Source organism: Hippopotamus amphibius, chromosome 13 (assembly GCF_030028045.1).
Source record: "Hippopotamus amphibius kiboko isolate mHipAmp2 chromosome 13, mHipAmp2.hap2, whole genome shotgun sequence".
In the NCBI taxonomy this organism is placed as follows: domain Eukaryota; kingdom Metazoa; phylum Chordata; class Mammalia; order Artiodactyla; family Hippopotamidae; genus Hippopotamus; species Hippopotamus amphibius.
In genome coordinates this window covers 97,426,141-97,446,129 of record NC_080198.1, presented here as the reverse complement: position 1 = coordinate 97,446,129, position 19,989 = coordinate 97,426,141, and the positions used below count along the sequence as shown (strand labels likewise).

The 19,989-nt window shown below is 38.9% G+C and overlaps 1 protein-coding gene across 1 annotated transcript in view; it reads left to right on the top strand.

The window, feature by feature from the left end:
• The first annotated feature begins 2,940 nt into the window (after positions 1–2,940).
• FBXL5 (F-box and leucine rich repeat protein 5) overlaps positions 2,941–19,989 on the top strand; it is a 48,784-nt gene continuing 31,735 nt past the window's right edge. The window contains exons 1-5 of the mRNA XM_057705373.1: positions 2,941–3,083; positions 11,721–11,936; positions 14,260–14,355; positions 15,703–15,889; positions 17,826–18,008. Of these exons, the coding sequence (XP_057561356.1) occupies positions 3,000–3,083; positions 11,721–11,936; positions 14,260–14,355; positions 15,703–15,889; positions 17,826–18,008 (766 nt within the window). The 5' untranslated portion in view covers positions 2,941–2,999. The remainder of the gene's footprint in view (positions 3,084–11,720; positions 11,937–14,259; positions 14,356–15,702; positions 15,890–17,825; positions 18,009–19,989) is intronic.

The following is a 19,989-nucleotide window of genomic DNA, read 5'->3' as shown; positions in this document are numbered from 1 at the left end:
TTAATATTTCTTTCATTTTGTCATCTTAAATTTCCTGAAATGGCCAGTCCATCGTGGCTGTAGTTCATCTAACTATATATACAGCTATCAGTTCTAGGCTACAGTGAAACTGTGTGGATGGACTTTTTTTGTTGTTAAACACCTATTTAATGGGCCTGGTTCTAGGGGTACACTGGTGAATAACAGACACAAACAAGTATTGGGAAATAAAACATGGTACGTTAAAAGCTAGTTAAAATGAGGAAATTACAGAATGCCGTGAACTTCCCTCATTCCTTCTTTCTTCAACAAATATTGAGTACTAAGTGTATACAAGACAGGCATTGTTCTAAGTGCTGAGGATAAAGCTATGTGCATATTCTCATGGAGCTCACTGCTCTATATAACTGGTGGACCTGAAGTCTGGGTCTACATTCCAAGATAGCTGGACTGACAGATCAGAATGAAGTAAAGAAATAGAGGGAAAATAAGAAAATGTGTCCTGGGGGTATTTAAAAAATACAGAGGTGGACTTGCCTGGTGGCGCAGTGGTTAAGAATCCACCTGCCAATGCAGGGGACATGGGTTCCATTCCTGGTCCAGGAAGATCCCACATGCCATGGAGTAACTAAGCCTGTGCACCGCAACTACTGAGCTTGCGAGCCACAACTACTGAAGCCTGTGTGCCTAGAGCCTGTGCTCTGCAGCAAAAGAAGCCACCACACTGAGAAGCCCTCGAATCACAATGAAGAGTAGCTCCCGCTCGCTTCAACTAGAGAAAAAGTCTGCGTGCAGCAACAAAGACCCAAAGCAGCCAAAAAATAAATACATAAAATTTAAAAAGAATTTTAAAAAATAAGTAAAAAATACAGAGACAAGGCCTTAGTGCTAGAGTTTAAAAAGAAAGAAGACGGAGAGGATGGGAGAAAATGAGAGATCAAGGACCTTATCTATATTTTATTACTCAGGTGTTATTCCTGTTTCTAGGACAGATTGTATTAAATCATCATCTCTGTATCCCACACAACTAACGGTGCCTGGGACAGTGTTATTGGACCCAGATTTTTACGGCCGGATTACTCACTAATTTGTGGGATGCTAGACAATTACTAGAATGCCTTCATGACTTAGTTTCCTACAGTACTTCCTCACATATTTGTTTTATTTAATAATGACGGCTTACAGACAGCACTTACTATGTGCTAGGTACTATTGTAAGCAACGCAAATGTATGAACTCTCTCAACTCTCATAAGCCTATGAAGTAGGTCTTGGTCATCTCATTATTATAACAAAATACCATAGACTGGGTGGCTTATAAACAACTGGCATTTATTCGTCCTGGTCCTAGAGGTTGGAAGTCCAAGATCGGGGTGTCAGCATAGTGAGGGCCAGACTGCTGATTTCTCCTTATGTTCTCACACAGGCAAGGGCGGAGAAGGGAAGCAAGCTCTCTAGGGACTCATCATTAGGGTTTTACCTTCATAACCTCATCTAATCCTATTATCTCCCAGAGGCCCACCTCCATTTAATAACACCACAGGAGGGGTAGGTTTTCAACATTTGAATTTGAGGGGGGCACAAGCGCGGAGTTCACGGCTGTATCAACCCTATTTTATATACGAGGAAACTGAGGCATAGAGAAGTCACGGAGGCGTGCTCAAAGTCATACACGTTGTATCTGGTAAACCAGGCATCCAACTTCATCTTCAAGCTATGTTTTCAAACGCTGCTCACATTGTCTTGCAATAGAAGGCACACAGCAAGATGAAAAATAAACAAAGGCATCCTTCTGCAAAGTTCTTTCTTACATCCTTCTACTCCATCATTTTTCGAATATTTATCAAACCCTTCTGCTGTCATGGACCTGTGACAGGTAACACGGATATAAGGGGTGAACTGAACACATCTGGGTCTTGCTCTCCTGGAGTTTCCTGTCACGAAGCAAATGACGTAACCCTTCCCAGGTTCTCAGCCTTCCGTTTTCTCCCCTCTCCCTGGGTGTCCGTTACTCCTCCAGCCAGCCAGACCCCGTAAGAGGCTCTTCCCAGGTCCCCGGGCAGGCTGCGGCCGGGATGAGGTGACCTGCCGGGAAGAGACAGCCTGATCCTTCTCTTGCCAGTGACCTGGCCTGTCTCCTCCTGTCTATGTGAGCCTCGGCTTAAAATGGAGGGGTGTGCCTCGCGGGTCTCTTCCGCACGAACTTCCCGTCATGGTTCACCCGCCTCCCCAGCACCCAAGGCCTTTCTGACATCCCCGACCCGTCGTCCCCGTGCTCGAGGTGCCTTCCCGCCGTCCTGATCCCCAGGAGACACGCTCCCTCCTTGGGGTCTCCACAGGGCCGCGCGGCCCTTCCCCCTCGCGCGCGCCGGGAGGAGACGCGTGGTCCCCGCGCGGCCCCGGCCCAGCGCCCGCCATCGTCCGTTCTCCTGGGAGGGCGCCGGCCCCGGGGAGCCCCCCGGTTCCCCCCCCCGAGCGCTGGGGCCCCTGAGCAGCGGACAGGGAGGGAGGTCAGCGTTCGCGCCGGCGGCTGGGCCCGGCGCCGGGGAGGGCGGCTCGGGAGGGTGCGCCGCGCGCAGCGCAGTCGCCCAGGAGAACCGGGCGGCCATTGTCCTCGGCGGCCTCCGCCTCAAGGCCTGGTGGGCGCGGCGGCCAAGGGAAGCGCGGGCAGCGCCCCTCACACGACACCTTCTCTCCTCAGAGCGTGTGTTTTCTGTTGCGAAACACCACGGGGAAACCAGCAAGGACACGACACGGTTCCTTTTTTTCTGGCACGAGGCCCCCGGCGTGGAGCCGGTGGTGGGAGGGGGGCGAAGCGCCAGCCTCCTCCGCGCGCCCGATCACGTGGCGCCGCAGGGCCCGCATGGCGGCGGCCCGCGCGCCCCCGCGTCCCCGGCCGGCCCGGCAGCCCGGGCGCGCGCGCCGACGGGGCGGGCGCATGCGCAGGGGGGCGCGCCGCCTCTGCCCCGCGGCGAGGGTGTCTATGGAGAGGCGGCGGCCGCGCCTGCTGAGGCGGTGGCGATGGCGCCCTTCCCCGAAGAAGTGGACGTCTTCACCGCCCCACACTGGCGGATGAAGCAGCTGGTGGGGCTCTACTGCGACAAGGTAACGGGCTGCGGGGCCTGTGGCTCCGGGCGGCGCTGGCCGAGGGGAGGAGCGGGCCGCGTCCCCGGGCGGCCGGGCCTGAGCGGCGCCCGCAGCCCCCGGGGGCCGCGGGCGCCGCTGTCAGCGCCGCGCTCGCTCGCCCGCGGCTTCCCGGGGGCCCGCGCCCCGCCCGGCCGGCCCGCGCCCCGAGACGTGCTCTCGGAGCTCGCGGCGCTGCCCGTTCCCGGCCGAGGGCCTGGCCGTCCGCCGCCCTCGGGGCCTCCCGCCCCCGCTCCGGGGGAGAGGAGTCCCTTCGCCCCCTGCCGCCCCCCGGGGACCCCGGGCCGGCCCCCTGCGGCGACTGCCTCCGTGTCTGCGGTTTCTCCCCTCCTCCCCCATCAGCGCTGCCCCCCGCCCGGGCCCCGACCCCCGATTCTTTTTCCAAACCCCCATCCATCCTTCTCCCGAACCTCCGGCTCGCTTCTTGGCCCAACGGGCATCTTCTCCCAACTCCTCCCCCCCGCCCCGCATTTTACGCCCCAGCTTTTCACTGGTTTGATTTGGGGGAAAAAAAACTCAGGTTTCTTGGCTTACGATCTTTTTCTTTGCAGCGTTCATCGTCCGGAGCATTTATTCGATTTTTTTTTTTTAAATAAGACAGCTATTCTCTGTTGGAATTCTTTACGTGGGCTCGAATAAAAGGGCCTCGGAACAAGTTGATTTAACTGCGAGACCCTTTTTCCACCGTTCATTGGTGCAGCATAAGCTGAAAAAAGCACTTTTGTGGGGATAGTTCAGGGCCTTTTGCTAATGATTTTAGAACAGTATTGAGTCCACATTTTTGTCAAAAATTTATGTTGGGGATTGTCCACATACGGATATTCTGTGAACTTTGGGCAATCTTGCTTCGTGTAGAAATGAACCAAACAAAAAGCTTTTAAAGACCTATTGCTTAAGCATAGAAATCGACTTTGATGAACTTTCAGAAATTGCATAGTGCTAAGCAGAACCATTGTTGCGGGAGAAGAGGTGTTCTTATAGCCCAGCGAGGTGGTTGGAGGATGCCCAGTGTTCAGTGTCACGCCACGCTTAAAAAGCACCCATAACCATCTTTTTCCTCCCTCCATTTTGAAAATTAAAAATACCCGATTCAGATATAGGTTTAAATACTAGGGGGAGTCTAGGACGGTGGTTCTCAACCTTGTTTGCTCAGTAGAATCACCCCGAAAGCTTTTAAAAGTCCTGATGCCCAAACCACTAAAATCAGCATCTCTGAGGGTGGGACCCAGGCATCAAGTATATTTTAAAGCTCTCCAGGTGAGTCCAGTGTGCAGCCAAGGGTGAGAACCACTTATCCAGGAGAAACATAACGAGTGGGTAAGCTGTTAGTTAAGCTGTGTAATTGTGTAACTCTGGATTTTTGAATTAGCTTGCTGTAGTGTTTTTTCCTGCTGTGGCTTTTGAAATTAGTTATTCTGATAGTATCTTTTAATTGCAAGAAAGAAAAAAAATGGGAAGGTTTTTTGTTTTCTCAAAATCGGAAAGGGAAGGTTAATGAGGAGTAATAGAATGGCGGTCTTCTCTCTAGACTGAGGAGAGGTAGTCCAGGACCATCTGAAATTGTTATGAAAGTTATGGTGCATGTGTACATTTTTCTCAGGAGTTTGTGGCTTTCATCAGATTTCCAAATGATTGTGACCCTCCTCAAATAGTTAAGAATCACAACTTTATTTAGTTACGTGCAAGACTAATTGAAGAAGTCAGTCGTTAATGCTGTGTGTCATTCCTGGTGATTGGAACGTTAGAACAAATTTTGAAAATACAGTGCCCTTTTTAAAACAATATTTGAGTCAAATAAGATTCTTCTTGGTAGTTAAATGTCCCCTCTTGAAATAACTAGGAAAGTATTTTCAATTTCACATAGCAGAAGTTGAAATTATCACTAATTTTGAGTTGATTAGATGTAGTTAATGCGATTGTGGTATATATTCATTAGGAAGGTTAAAAATGCCAATTTTCTTAATTGTGGGTCGGAGACCAAGGTGATTTAGGGGGAAGAAAAACTGTGTAGGAATTGTACATCCAGATTTCTTCTTTATACTTATAGTTAATTAAAATCTCTCCTAGGATGTCCTTTGGGAGCTAAAAGGGAAAAAAGTATTTTATGATGGCCCAATTATCTTAAAAGACTATATGTTTTTATTCATTTGTCATCTCAACTTTTGCTTTTACCATGTTTTGGCTGTACCAGACTAGGGGTATCCAACCCAAACAGCGTATGGTAAAACTTTACAAAATGAGAACTAGTTTTGTACTTAAACTAAAAAGATGCAAAATATGCTATTTCACCGTATTCTATATGTTGACTGAATGCCCAGTAATTGTAAAAAAAGTCAGTTTTATTCTGAATATTGACTTTTCAGGTACAGTATATTTTAGGAGCATCCATTTAGTTATTAGCAGCAACAGTTATGTGCTTAGACTAGTTTTTTTAGAATAATTTATTCTGAAGTTGTGGGCTATTTTAAATATTGTTGTATACTACCTAATTTAATACTTTGTTCATGGGTTTCCTTTTACATTATAAAAGGTTTTATGGAAAGGTTTTTCACTGTTGTTACCCAGACAGCAGTCCTTTTAGGTAGGTAAAGGCAGAGATATTTCTGTTTTATAGCTGGGGATTTGTAGGTCTAGATTAGTGAGGCCAAATTTACATAAGCAGTTAGTGATAGATCCAGATGGAAACCCAAGTTAGGGTCATGATTCCTAGTTTAATTTTCTTTGTATGAAACCAGAGTACTTTCTGAAAAAATTTTTTGGTGACAATCTATTATGAAATCTTTTTGCTAATACACTGATCTTCCAAATTGGGATGATTTTAGGCAATATTTACATTGGATCATGTCCTTTTCCCAGTTACTTCAATTCCTCAGTTTTTCCTCTAATCCTCAAAACTTAACATTAATTCTGCCAGTGAGCATGGAGTTTCTACGGTCAGTTGGCTCTGTAGTAGCTTGTATTTGCCGTGTGATATGTAGCTTCTATTCTTTAGGAGATTATAGTCTAACATTTGTGCTAGGATAGAGATCCAAATGCCCGATGTTGGGAGCAAAGGGAGGTATTCGGTCAGCTCTACATTAAAGTGTCAGGAGTGGGCTTAAAGTGTTTGTGAATTGATTTCTGAGAACAAAGTAGGTGGTGGTTGTAAAGATGTGCATAGTACAAAGATTTCTAAACTTATACATAAGCCAGGTATAAAAAAAATTCAAGTGGTGGAGGCTTTATGGAGTACCCAAGTTTTCAGGTAAGGATATTAAAGTGCCATCTACTTCATCATTCTGTAAAGATAGGACATTTTATGAGCAAAGCCATAGGGAGAAAATAAGCTCAGAATAATTTGAATAGATTATTTTTTGAAGATCCAATGAGTATAGCTTTATGAAGAATTCATTTAGTTTTCCTCATTTTTCTATTTCTCTGCATACCTGTAAAAACTGTTATTGACTGGCATTGGGAAGATTGATTTCTTGGAGGGAATACGCATTGAATTGAGAGCTAAGGAGAGGACGGAAAAAGGAATTTAATGAGTTCTTACTACATGCTTGCTTGCTTCTTTTAACCCTCACAAGAGCCCTGTGAGACAAGTATTATCCCTTATTTAAAGATGAGGAAACAGACTTAGTGGTTAAGTAACTTACCCCAAGTCACTCAACTAGTAATTAGGGGAGCTGGAATTTTAATCTTTAGGTTTTTTTTCTGTTCTGAAGCCCATGTTTTTTGCATTACCTAACTGGTTCTGCTACTTATTGCTAGCTATATGATTTTATGCAAAACATTTCACCTGTGGATCGTAGGTTTTTCTATCTGTAAGGTAGTTTTGAGCAGATAGTTATTAAGATTTCTTCACTGAGTGTAGATCTCTCTTGATTAAATGAAAACATTGTCTGGCTGAGGAGAGAAAAAATAAAAACTTATTTGGGGTGATGTTATTTGAGTTTTCATTATGCTGTTTTTCATATCTGTTTTTATTTATTTATTATCTATTTGTTGGCTGTGTTGGGTCTTTGTTGCTTTCTCTAGTTGCAGAGATCGGGGGCTACTCTTCGTTGCATTGCACAGGCTTCTCAGCGTGGTGACTCCTCTTGTTGTGGAGCACAGGCTCTAGGCTTTCAGTAGTTGTGGCTCGCAGGCTCTAGAGCGCAGGCTCAGTAGTTGTGGCACACGGGCTTAGTTGCTCTGGCATGTGGAATCCTCCCGGACCAGGGGCGAACCTGTGACCCCTGCATTGGCAGGAGGATTCTTAACCACTGTGCCACCAGGGAAGTCCCTCGTATCTGTTTTTTAACTTAATATCATGTCTTTAAGTGACACACAACTTCAAGTCAGTTCAAAGCCAGGCTGTAAGTATGATTTTAAGTTGTAGAGTGTCTGAGACAGAAAGTCAGTTATAAATCCTTTTAAAATATGGGAGATACCATGTTATTGATTGTTACTGTTTGTTGATTATGTGTATTCTGTTCCTTGTTGAATTTGTCAGACATCAGAAGATAACATGCATGCTTATAGGTTACTTAGGAACTTTTATAATCCTGCTGTAGAACAGTGTTTTTCAGAGTGTGTTCTGTGACCCATTAGTGGGTCATGGAATCAATTTTGTGGGTCAGAAATAGCATTAAAAAAATGAGGGGACTTGTTTGGCAGTCCAGTGGTTAAGACATGGGCTTTCACTGTTGTGGACCCTGGTTTGGTCCCTGGTGGGGAACTAAGATCCCACAAACTGTAGTGTGTGTGTGGGGGGGGGGGAGCGGGGGCGGGGAAGGAAAAGTAAATGATACAGTACTTCACAGGTTAGGGAGAGAAATATTGTTTCCTGAAGTTTGTTTGAAGTGTTTGTGATGTGTATGTGTCTGGGTCGTGCTGCATTTTATACTAAGGTCATGGTTAAACATGTTTGAAAAAACACTTCTTTAGAGCAGCATTTCTCAGCTGCAGCACTGTTGACGTTTTGGGCCAGATGATTCTTTGTTGTGGGGGCTGTCCTGGGCACTGCCGTTTACCCACTGAGATGTCGGTAGTGCTTCTGCAGTAAAGACAACTAAAAATGTCTCTGAGCCTTGCCCTTTAGTTACTGGGGGGCAAAATCATACCCCTGCTGAGAACTAATACTTTAGAGCGAGCATTCTTTCTGACAGTTTACTATGTTGGATCTAAAAAGATAGCTTTATGATTGGGACTAACATTGTATCTGTGGAAAGTAAATAGGTTTCACAGTCATAGAGACTTGATCTCTGTTTTGTTGTCTACTAGTTGTATGGTTTGGGGCAAGTTATTTTCTCTGAGCTTCAGGGTTTTCGCCTGTAAAATGGGAATTATGACATCTACTTCCTAGGATTGTTAAGAATTAAATAATATCTAAAAATGTTTAGTATAGTACCTAGCATGTCGTAGGCCTCAGAATGTCACAGATATTATGTGTCTAGGTTTTTTTTTTTTCTCAGTCAAGTCTCTATGATTGAATAACTGTGCAGAGGCAAACAATTTTAAAAAACGTTTCACATGCACAGATTTTTTAAAAGTTAAATTGTATATGCTCAGGTTACTCTCTTCACTGCTAAATTTACTGACTTTAGTTTAGGTACCAGGTTAAAAACAGTTGCTCTTTTCAAGTGGAGAAAAACTGACTTGGGCAGGATAAGGACTTCTGATGATAGCTTTGTTTGGGTTAAATACAGGAATAACAGAAAAACCTAAGTAGGATTATATATGTTATATTCTGTGTTCTTTAAATATATTAACTTATTAAATCATCGCAAGAATCCTATTAGGTAGTTAATATTATTAGCCTTGTTTTACAGATGAAGAAACTGAGTAAGGTACAGAGCGACTTAGTGACTGCTGCCAGGGGTGGATTCACACCGAAGCAGTCTGGCTCCAGAGTCAGCACTTTTAACCACTCTGTGGGATTGACTTTGTGTATAAGGGAGAGTCCTTTTGTCTAATTTGGTTCTCAGTCTGTAGTGTGAACCTGGTCTTTACCTTAGCTTGTTATTAAATCTGAAGGATTTTCTAGTAGTCCAGTGAGAATGTATGCAAACCTTCCTGCATGTCTTTTAGGATGTTATTTTCCATAACTCACATGAGGACATTATTTAGTTTTTTGCCATCCTTTTTGTTTTTTAAAAACTTTATAGCAGTTATTAATGCTTTCATTTGATTTACCTCTTATTTCTATAAGACTCATTTTAATTTATTTTTTAAAATATAATGGCACATGATAGTATTTGCTGAGATTAGCCACTAGTGAATTTTGTTGTGATTTTTTTTTTTGGCATTTCTTAGGATAAAATCTACGACCTTGCTTTAACCAAATCCATCTTGTCTGTTATTTTTATGTGGCTCAGGAGCTAAGAATTTATATTTTATAAGTAGTTGGAAAAAAATAAAAGAATAATATTTTAGACATGTGAAAATTATATGAAATTTAAATTTTAGTGTCCATAAATAAAATTTTATTGGAATACGGCCACACTCATTCCTGTGACTACTTTTGTGCTGCAACAACTGAATTAAATAGATGCTACAGACAGTATGTCCCACAAAACTTGATATATCTGGCCCTTTACAGAAAACGTTGCTAACCCCTAGATTGGTTCTAGGTAATTTATTTATTGTGGTTACTGTTCATTGTCTTATTTTACTAGAATGTAAACTCCATAAAGGCAGAGATGGTCTGTTTTGTTCACTGAGGTATCCCAAGTACCAGAAACCTGGCTTATAATAGCTACTCATTAAATATTTGAATAGGATTTTTAAAAAAAGTGTGGATTTATAAAAATGAATGATTAATTTTCAGAGTAATGATAGCTAATGCTTATTAAGCACCAATTCATTTTAATCCCACAGCAGCCATGTGAAGTACAGGTGGTTTTATGATTCCCATTTAACACTGAGAGGAAACTAAGACGTTGAGGAGGAAAATAGCGTTACACAGCTAAACAAATGGCAGGGCTGGAACCTAGTCCTAGAGAATCTGGCTCTAGGTCTGGTTTTCTGTAAATGACTCTTATACCTAATTCGTCTGCCTTTCACAGCAGATCCTTGGTTAAATTATACAGTGGAATAGTCTTGCTTTAGGAGTTTCTCATCTTTTCTGATGCTTCATCATAAGCTGAGGAGTCCTGCCCAGAATGGGCAATTAAGACACCTTAGACTCTTGTCCATTTTAGAATACTAGATCAGACTTTACAAAACAAGTCTAAGAAGTATGGTGTTTATAGCTTCTTTTTCTCCATTTACTGTCTGTTGTTTTTAACCTAAGTGGATTTTCCCTCTTAAAATGAATTTTGAAACTGGAATTAACATAATAGAAAATAGATTTAATATGACAGTGGAGGCAATAGAAGGTTTGAATATTGCTTTGAACTTCAGCTTGAATCAAGTTTCCTGATAATATGTATGCTTTGAACATGAGAATTTAACTTGACGTTAAATGTAAAAAAGTATATCAGAATAGTCATTTTCTCTTTTTGAATAGTAGAATTAAAGAAAATGACAGTGTATATATTTCTTTACATTTTCATTGATTTTTTTAGCTTTCCTTCAAGTGCATTTACTTTCTCATGCCCTGATGTACAAATTTTCACATTATGCTGTTGCAGTGCCTCCACTCTAGAAAGTACATGCTTCCTTATATAAACTGCTGAAGTGTTTACCCTGGTTTTCTTAAAAAAAAAAAAAAATTCTTCTAAAATTATCTAATAATGTTCTAATAGCTCAATACTTTATTTTCTGAACAGATCAGATTCATCTTGATATTAAAGTTTAAACAAATTATAATGGAAAGTTTTTGAATTTTTTACATTGTAAAAGTAGTATAATAGCGTAAAGAAGATTTGAACAAAGAAAAAAGTGCATCACATTATCCTAACACAGCTCTTTTAATATTTACATGTAATTTTATGGAGTATCTGTATTTAGTATGTGTCTAGAGTAATGGAATTATACTTTTTACAGGTTTGAGGGAGCCTGTCTGAATCTCTTTCATTTAAAGAAACTGATTTATTGATGCATACCTCCTTTCCTTCAGAATTCAAACCAACATCTTCCTGGTCTAGGGCACTTATTTTTTTTTAAATAAATTTATTTATTTATTTATTTTATTGGCTGTGTTGGGTCGTTTTTGCTATGCACGGGCTTTCTTTTAGTTGCAGTGAGTAGAGGCTACTCTTTGTTGTGGTGCGCGGGCTCCTCATTGCCGTGGCTTCTCTTGTTGTGGAGCACGGGCTCTAGGCGCGTGGGCTTCAGTAGTTGCAGCACATGGGCTCAATAGTTGTGGCTCACGGGCTCTAAAGCACAGGCTCAACAGTTGTGGCACCCGGGCTTAGTTGCTCCGCGGCATGTGGGATCTTCCTGGACCAGGGATCGAACCCGTGTCCCCTGCATTGGCAGGTGGATGCTTAACCACTACGCCACCTAGGAAGCCCCTAGGGCACTTTTTATTATACTGTTATAACTTGTTAATTTCCTTTCCTACTTTAACAAAGTATAAGGGAGGTATTTTGCTGTGTACAAAACTAAATAGGAATGCATTTGTAATATTTCCTGTTGGTGCATATTTGCATATATTTATCATGGCTCTCTTTTTAAATTTTTATTCAGCTTTCTAAAACCAACTTTTCCAACAACAATGATTTCCGTGCTCTTCTGCAGTCTCTGTATGCTACTTTTAAGGAGTTCAAAATGCATGAGCAGATTGAAAATGAATACATTATTGGTTTGCTTCAACAACGCAGCCAGACCATTTATAATGTGCATTCTGACAATAAACTCTCTGAGATGCTTAGCCTCTTTGAAAAGGGTCTGAAGAATGTTAAGGTGAGTTGCAAAATGGATATTTATCATAGCTTGTGTCATCTTCTGATATGTCATTGGCAAAACTTGTTAGCGTTTTATAGTAAATGATGTTATGTTAAAGGAAAAAAAATTACTCTGACACTTGTTAAAGACAGTGAGGAAGACTATTCATGGGATTACTACAGTGTGGTTTTACAGTAGGGGAGAGAGATTTGGGCTGAACTCTGAATATAACAAGGACAAGTGGGGATTTATAGCCAGGGAGCAGGGTGAGGGTCAGGAAAGCTACTAAGAGGAAACATCAAGGCTGGCAGATTCTTGCTAGACTGACTCTTGCTGCCTTTTACTGAAGGTACACCGAGGTGACAAGATATTAAGGGTGGATAGATATTGAGAGTTATCAAATGTTAAGGGTGGCAGTGGTGGGGTTGATAGACTGATTCAGAATGATTTTTGCTAAAACTGGACAAAGTGGGCCAGGGACAGAGCTCAAGGTCAGGGCTTAGTTGAGAAGACTCAGTGGAGCCCGACTCAGCTTTATTCCCTCTTTATTACTATATGCAGAATTCTATCATGAATGCTGCTCTCCAAATCTTCAAGGTGTTTTTGTAAGTTGAAATTTTAATTACTGTAAAAATTTTACTTTCTGATAACATTTGCTGAACTCTTAAATCTGTAATAAATGCAGTTATAGGTGACTAAAGGTAAAATTGTTACTTACAATGAACAAGGCCATAGAGGGGTGGTTATAAAGAATAATTTTTAATTGTATAACATAAAATTAAAGATATCTTTGGGTGTAGTTTAGGATAATGGTGTAGAGAAATTTTCCTGTTGACTATATTTTCATATTATAGGATATTTGAAATTTCATCTTTATTTGTCCCCCTTTTGGCTTGGTGAGACATAGACTTAAGTTGCAATCTGTCAAACCACCATGCACCTTTCATTGATAGATTTGTGTTCTAGAAAGACTGTTATGCAGCAGGGAAGAGGATGGATTGAAGGGAAAGAAAAGCAAGAAGATTGTTATAAAAAATTATTGTAGTAGTCCCTAGAAGAATATACGGTAGCTATTTGGTGGGAAGGTGGGAGATTGGGTAGGAATAGAATACTGGGAAGGAAGATAGTATAGGGAGATTTATTTTTTATTGAATATTCCTTTGTACTCTTTGAATTTTATATCATGTTCATGTATTACCTATTCAATAAAATGATTAAGATCAGAACTAAAGTAGTGATTAGTGGAGATATAGGGGAGAGGACAGACTTGAGAGTAATGTAGGGCATAAAATTGGTAGAAGGTAGTGATTGCATATAAAGGAAGGAGGAAAGAAGAAAGAGAAAGGAAATAAGAAGGAGAATTGAGCTTGACTTTCTAGGGACTATGGAAGAGGCTTGGGGAGTAAAAAGATCCATTATGGACAGGTTGGGTTTGAGCTGTGTGTGCAGTCCAGGAGGGCATTTATTAGTGGGGAGGAGGCATTAGTTGGGCTTCAAGCTTGGAAGAGTAATTTGGTTTAGAAAAGCAAATTTGATAATTATTAGCATGTAAGTAGAAATGGAAGCCCTTTGGGTATCCCTAAGGAAAATGTGTAAAATCTTAAGAGAATAGGACATTGGATAGACTATTGGGAAGCAGTTGAATAAATTAGTTCAAAAAGGAGGAGACTAGAGAGGACTCAACAGGGATAAGATATTCTCACATTTTAAAAGTTTCATTATTTTGTAAATTTTCCACATGTATTAAGTTGAGAGGGCTGATATAGAAGTGATGGGTAAGTTACAGGGAGATGTGATCATAGTTCATACGGGGAAGAACTTTTTAGCTGTTGTCCAGAATTAGAATGACTTCCTTCAAGGTGTGGTGAGCTCTTTGCCTTTAGAAGTGGATATGGTCTTCTGCAGAATAATGCAACAGGTATTCTGAATTATTTAGTGGAGGATGCGCTAGATGACTTTAAAGGGGTTCTATAATGATATAGTCCAGCAGGCTCTTGTGGACTGCTCAGAGGTATATTTGGAAAACGGACACATTGAAATTGTATCAATATATGCATTAGAAAGCAGTGGAAGTTTTGAGCACATACTTGCTATTTTTAGACTTTTTATGACATTTTTAAAAAGAAGTATGAGATCACATTGCTAATGGAATTCAAGATTCTTTCGAGATGTTTTGAGGCCATCGTTTATACTTAGCAAAGTACGGAGACCACTTTGCTATTTGTTAGTCTAATTTTTTTCCCTAAAGTTTCAAGTTACGTTTCAAAGTGACTTTCTAGGATCAGATACAGAAAAATTATGAAGCAAAATTTTTATAGAATACAATTTTTTTTGTTTCTAGAATGAATGTGAGCAGTTAAATTATGCAAAACAGCTGAAAGAGAGATTGGAGGCTTTTACAAGAGATTTTCTTCCTCACATGAAGGAGGAAGAGGAGGTAAGCATAATTTTTCCACGCTGTGATTTTGATTTATAAAATTTAAGAAACATTGTTTTGCCTTTGATTCCTCAAAATAATGCATAGGGAGATGAATCTCTAGATCATTTTAGAAAATGAAGAAAAATCCATGGGAAAAAAGCATTAATTTTGTTTCCTTAGAGAGCTTGTTGCTTTTCATGGAATGAGTGATTGATTTAATTCATTTACTCAACAAATTTTTATTGTCTTATTATGTGGATGGCAGTGTATTCAATGTTAACTTTTTATGGCACCCTAATGTCTTTTCTGAACCTTTAGAAGATTCTTTAAACATTTTAATGTTTTCTGTATTTTTATCCTAAGTTTAAAGAATTTTTAGTGCTCTTTTTTCAGTAGTGGATTTTAGTAATTAAACGGTGGTGTTAAACTTACCAGTCTTATGCCTAGTGCACGTGTATTAGGGTATCACTTAATGGGTGAGCAAAACATTTTCTCATTCTCTTCCTTCTCTAAAGTGGGATGAGTATCAGGGTAAGGAATAGAGAAAATATTTTATAAAGAACTAGATTCTTGTTCAGATGTAAATCAGTTATAGTGATTCTCACTATAAAGAGGCTTCACCTTATAATCAGATGGCTATTTTTAAAAAATCTACTTTGAAGCCTTTTCCAGATCATCTATATCAGGTGGGAGATAGATATTGACATGGATATATTTTAAAGGTTCGCCAAGTCATTGTAATATGCAAATATGCAGCCAACATTGAAACCACTGAGTTACTAGAGCAGTGTTTTTTAATCTGTGATGCACATCAAAATTATCTATGGAACAATGAAAAAAAAAAGCCCTTGGCTCCATCTCTAAAGATTCTAATTCTGTCAGTTGGAGATTGGGACTAAGCATCTATTTCAAAGAATACATCTCCTAGATAATATTGAATAGTTGAAGGTGTCAGTAGAGCTCTGACTTTTATGGTCCTAGTACACTGGGTACCATTCTCCTATGATTTAGAGGCCCTGGTTGGCTAGAGGTCAGTTGCTGTAGTAGCAGAAGGCAGTTAACTGACCTAAATGTCTCACCATAAGAGAATGATTGAGTGTATGATAAGCTCTGTACAGGAAGACCTTCTGGTTCGGATGCTTTTAAATTGTTTAGAGATTGACTGGAGAAGCCCTAGAGAGAAGGATCTTTGGTGGTGGTATTCTTCTTTGCAATTTTTGGGTAAACTAACTCAGTGATAACAACTAAATTTTTGTCTTCCAAATATGTGGTCATAATACTACACTTGAGCTATTAATAATTTAAAAGATGTAGAGTAAAATCAAAACTAGGCATATTTCCTTATGAGTATTTTGTTTAATTTAGGTTTTTCAGCCTATGTTAATGGAATATTTTACCTATGAAGAGCTTAAGGATATTAAAAAGAAAGTGATTGCACAACACTGCTCTCAGAAGGACGCTGCAGAACTCCTTAGAGGTCTTAACCTGTGGAATCAGGCTGAAGAACGGCAGAAGTTTTTTAAATATTCTGTGGATGAAAAGTCAGATAAAGGTGAGAGTCATATGTTTAGATAGCTAGCGATTTGTTTGTTCTGAGGCCATTTACTTCTTGTAGATATGAACTTTATGTTTTGTTTGAAGAGTAATTTAAGCCATTTGTTTTCAAGTATAGTAAATTTAATTGAGGATAGTAGTTTCTATCTTAGAATTTATTATTATCTATGATAATTCAACAGCTCGTATACTTGGGCCATGTGCAATATAGTGTTTTTTTAAGGAGTATATATATACATCATAATAATAATAATATTGATTAGTGAGCATAACTCAATATTATTTGTATATAAATATACAGTAATTTAATAATAATAATGTTTTATTGTTAATGATAGTTATTATTTTGACCAATCAGAATTATTGAAAACTACCATAACACAGAGCACTTTTGCAGTGTCATCCAATTTTCTGAGTTCTACTGACCGTAGTGGCTGTTTTTATCCTTCCTTGTTTTTTCTTTTTTTTTTCAAGATCATTTAATGCTTATAGTTTTATCTCCACCCGTTCTCATTCTCTTAGTTTATATCCAGGAATCCACAGGGGAGTGCGTAGGAGAGGCATAGTTTTTCTATGTATAAGTCACTTTGAGAAAACAAATGACAAATGCAAATAAAATATCTCTGCTTTTTTCCTTAATAGACTGCTTCCTCATTTTTATTTTTTCTTTTGTTCTCTAGCTTTGCCTTTTAAAACATCATTAAATAAAATTATTGGCATCCTTAGTCTAGTAATAATTCCTTTGCTTTTGCTTGATGAGCAATAGCAATGACATTCCTGTTAAAATTGCTTGAAAGTCTTTGAAATTGGTCCTTTTTTCTTATTTTTGTTTAACAAAGTAGGTGAGATGCATGCTGAAACAAAATTGTTTTTATAGGTTAAGCTATAATTAAACCCATAAAGCTTGTGTGCTTCACTCTGAAATGCAGCTTGTGCCTTGGACGTCAAGCCAAGACCTGTTGCATCTGGTTTAATTGTAATTATAACATGGGACTTAAAAGCATCACACTTATTACATTGAGTTTTCCCACTCCTTCAAAGTAAATTATAGCTGTATTATGTTTAAAATATTTTACATTTGTAAAGGGTTAGGTTAAAGTAATTTGATCATAGCATTTCTATATTTAAGTTGTTTTGTGAAGACAAATATATAAGGTACTCAAATTCTTTTTAGTACTTTAATAATGAAACTTTTATGTCTTATATTCTTTATTGTATGCCTCATTTGCAGTTTTCCTTTGGAAAATTGCTACTGAAATAATACATTATAGGAAATTGGATATCGAATGACTGTTTTCTGTAATAGCTGCTGACAAAAGATTCCTGATAAATGTATACCAGCATTGGAAATATTTACATTATATTGTCTCAACTGGCTCATAAATAAGATAAGTAGGTTAAGGCACCTAAAGGTTAAAGAGGTCATATTTCATGGAATTCTTACATGAAACGTGAAAATCAAAGAGGGAACACAAGATACTGATAGGAGTTGTAATGCACGAATGGAAAATGTTGTGAGATTTGTGTGTGTCATTAAAAATGCCTTGGAGATCTCATAATCTGACCAACTCTACACTTGCTGACTTAAAGCTGTATAACCTGTTGGGTTCCTTTTTCAAATGATGCTTCTTATGCTACAAAGTGAGTATTGTGTTTTCTGTGCCGCCTTTGTAAGAGGATGTCAGTTCTGTGTTCATTATTGTAGCTCCCCCTGATGAAGTATGATTTGGGTTGTGATAGTTTAACCTTGCAGGTTCTTAACAAGTTTAACATCTCCATGTTACCTCTGATCCATGTTATTTCCTTTTCACAGCTTGCAAGCAGGAAGGAGTGGACTTTAGGCACTGGATTTTATTTTTGGAAATGTGATTGTAATTTCTTACTGCATTTGCTCTTACAGCCTTTGATGTTAAAGTTTTTCTTTTTTATTTCAGAAGCGGAAGTGTCAGAACGATCCACAGGTATAACTCTTCTTCCTCCTGAGGTAATGCTGTCAATTTTCAGTTATCTTAATCCTCAAGAATTGTGTCGATGCAGTCAAGTAAGCACTAAATGGTCTCAGCTAGCAAAAACTGGATCACTTTGGAAACATCTTTACCCTGTTCATTGGGCCAGAGGTAGGTAAATGGAATGCTTAGTTTGTTTTAAAAACATTTCAATCTGTTTTTTTTAGGTTAATATATAGAGATATTAATAAGCAAGACCAGGGAGGGAAACACTGAAAGGTTGACTAAAAAATAGGTTTCATAGTCAGAGTATATGTCTTTGTATACATTTTTAAAAAGCTAACAATGCTGAGGTATTCATGGATGAATTACATGATGTGTGCAATTTCCTTTAAAATAATTAGGAAAAATAATTGGGGATGGAATGAAAAATAATTGGCAAAATGTTGTTAATTGTTGAAGATAGGTGATGAGTACGCAGGTGTTCATTATGCTGCTTGTTTAATGCTACTTATTCTTTTCACTACATTTGGAATTTTCCATATTTGTTATGGAAGGTAAAGATAAAATTAATAGGTTGTCAGAACAGCTTTAAATAATTATATGATTATTTTAAAAATACAAAATAAATTCCATAAAATTTAAAGATGAGGCATTGTTGTTTCTCTTTTGGCAGTGGCTCACGGTAAGTGAATCTGTTTTTGCCTTTAGCATTTTTTTTGTGATTTGTAATGCCTCATTCTATAAATTACAATTTCATATTAGTTAATTTCATTGTGGTAAGTTAGTTTTACATGTGAACAATTAAAGAAAATTTTATTTTCATAAGCATATAATGCAGTCATGGGGTAAATACAATTAATATGGCATATATTCTGTCACTGAATTAAAACAGTTTTTCTAGGTGAGTATTTACTTCAAAATTCACTTAATTTTTTTTTAGCTTTGTATAATTTGTCACTTTGGCATGGAAATATGTATTTTTTACATAATTAAACTATTAGTGTGACTTAAAACCAGTTTTATATTTTGTATCAATATGTAGCACTTTTAAAATAAGCTTTTGTTAGATATATAATATTTTTTGCATGCAGCTATTTGGAGTATTGGGTAGACTTAATCTGATCCAAATGATTAGAATTATTATTTTTATGTGGAATAATTTTTCCTATTTTAGGATAATAGTGTATTAAGTGAAAAGTCAGATAAGGCAAGTATGGATATATCAAATACTTTTTTTTAGCTGTGTTTTTGATTATGAAGAATTACTTATTAGGAAGTCATAGATAATTAGGTGCTGTTTGATATAAAGATCAAATATCATGCTATGCTAGGTTTCTGTGAAGTTAATCATATCTTAAATATGCTGCTTTTCCCCCCGTTTTTGATATGCTTAAACAAAAGGTTCCAATAAAAATGGTTTTAATTTATTTATGGTGTTTGTTTCCTGTGGGTCTCGATCACAATTGATTTTATCCCCTCCAGGGGATGTTTTGAAATACCTGTGGAGGCATTTTTGTTTGTCCCATCTTAGAGTATTATACTGGCATCCAGGGTGGGTAGAGGCCAGGGTTACCGCTAAACACCTTCAATGCACAGGAAGGCCTTCCTCAGCAAAGAATTACCCAGCCCAGAATATCCATCAATGGTGTTAAGGTTGAGGAGCCCTCAGTTAGATGTAATGTTATGAATTCAGTAAATTAATTCTGCATTGTTTTTCACTTCACAGTCATGTGATTCAGTTGCTCTGTATTCTCCAGAACCTTTAAATACATGGTTTAGCTTTACCTTAATCTTTCCCTTTTTCTGTTCACACCTAGTTCTGAATTGCTGACTAATTCACTACAGGGCAGAAAGTCTTGCTTCCTTTTGTTTGTTAGGTATTGTCATAATGGGGGTATTGCTGGAGCCAGTGTGAAGCCACAAGTAGGGGAAAAAGGTTAGGTTGTCTTCAGTGATTTCTAAAATTTCATGTTAAGACTATTGATAATTATTTTTCATAGTTCTTTTGGTATGTCTAAAATTGAATTCTGTGTGCATTTAAATGTAATTTTTTAAGCCACAATTGAGTATTTCTAACAATAGCTGGCTCATTGCCTAGGGCTCACATATTTTTTGTGTGCAGAGATTTTTGTTATAAATAGGTTATTTT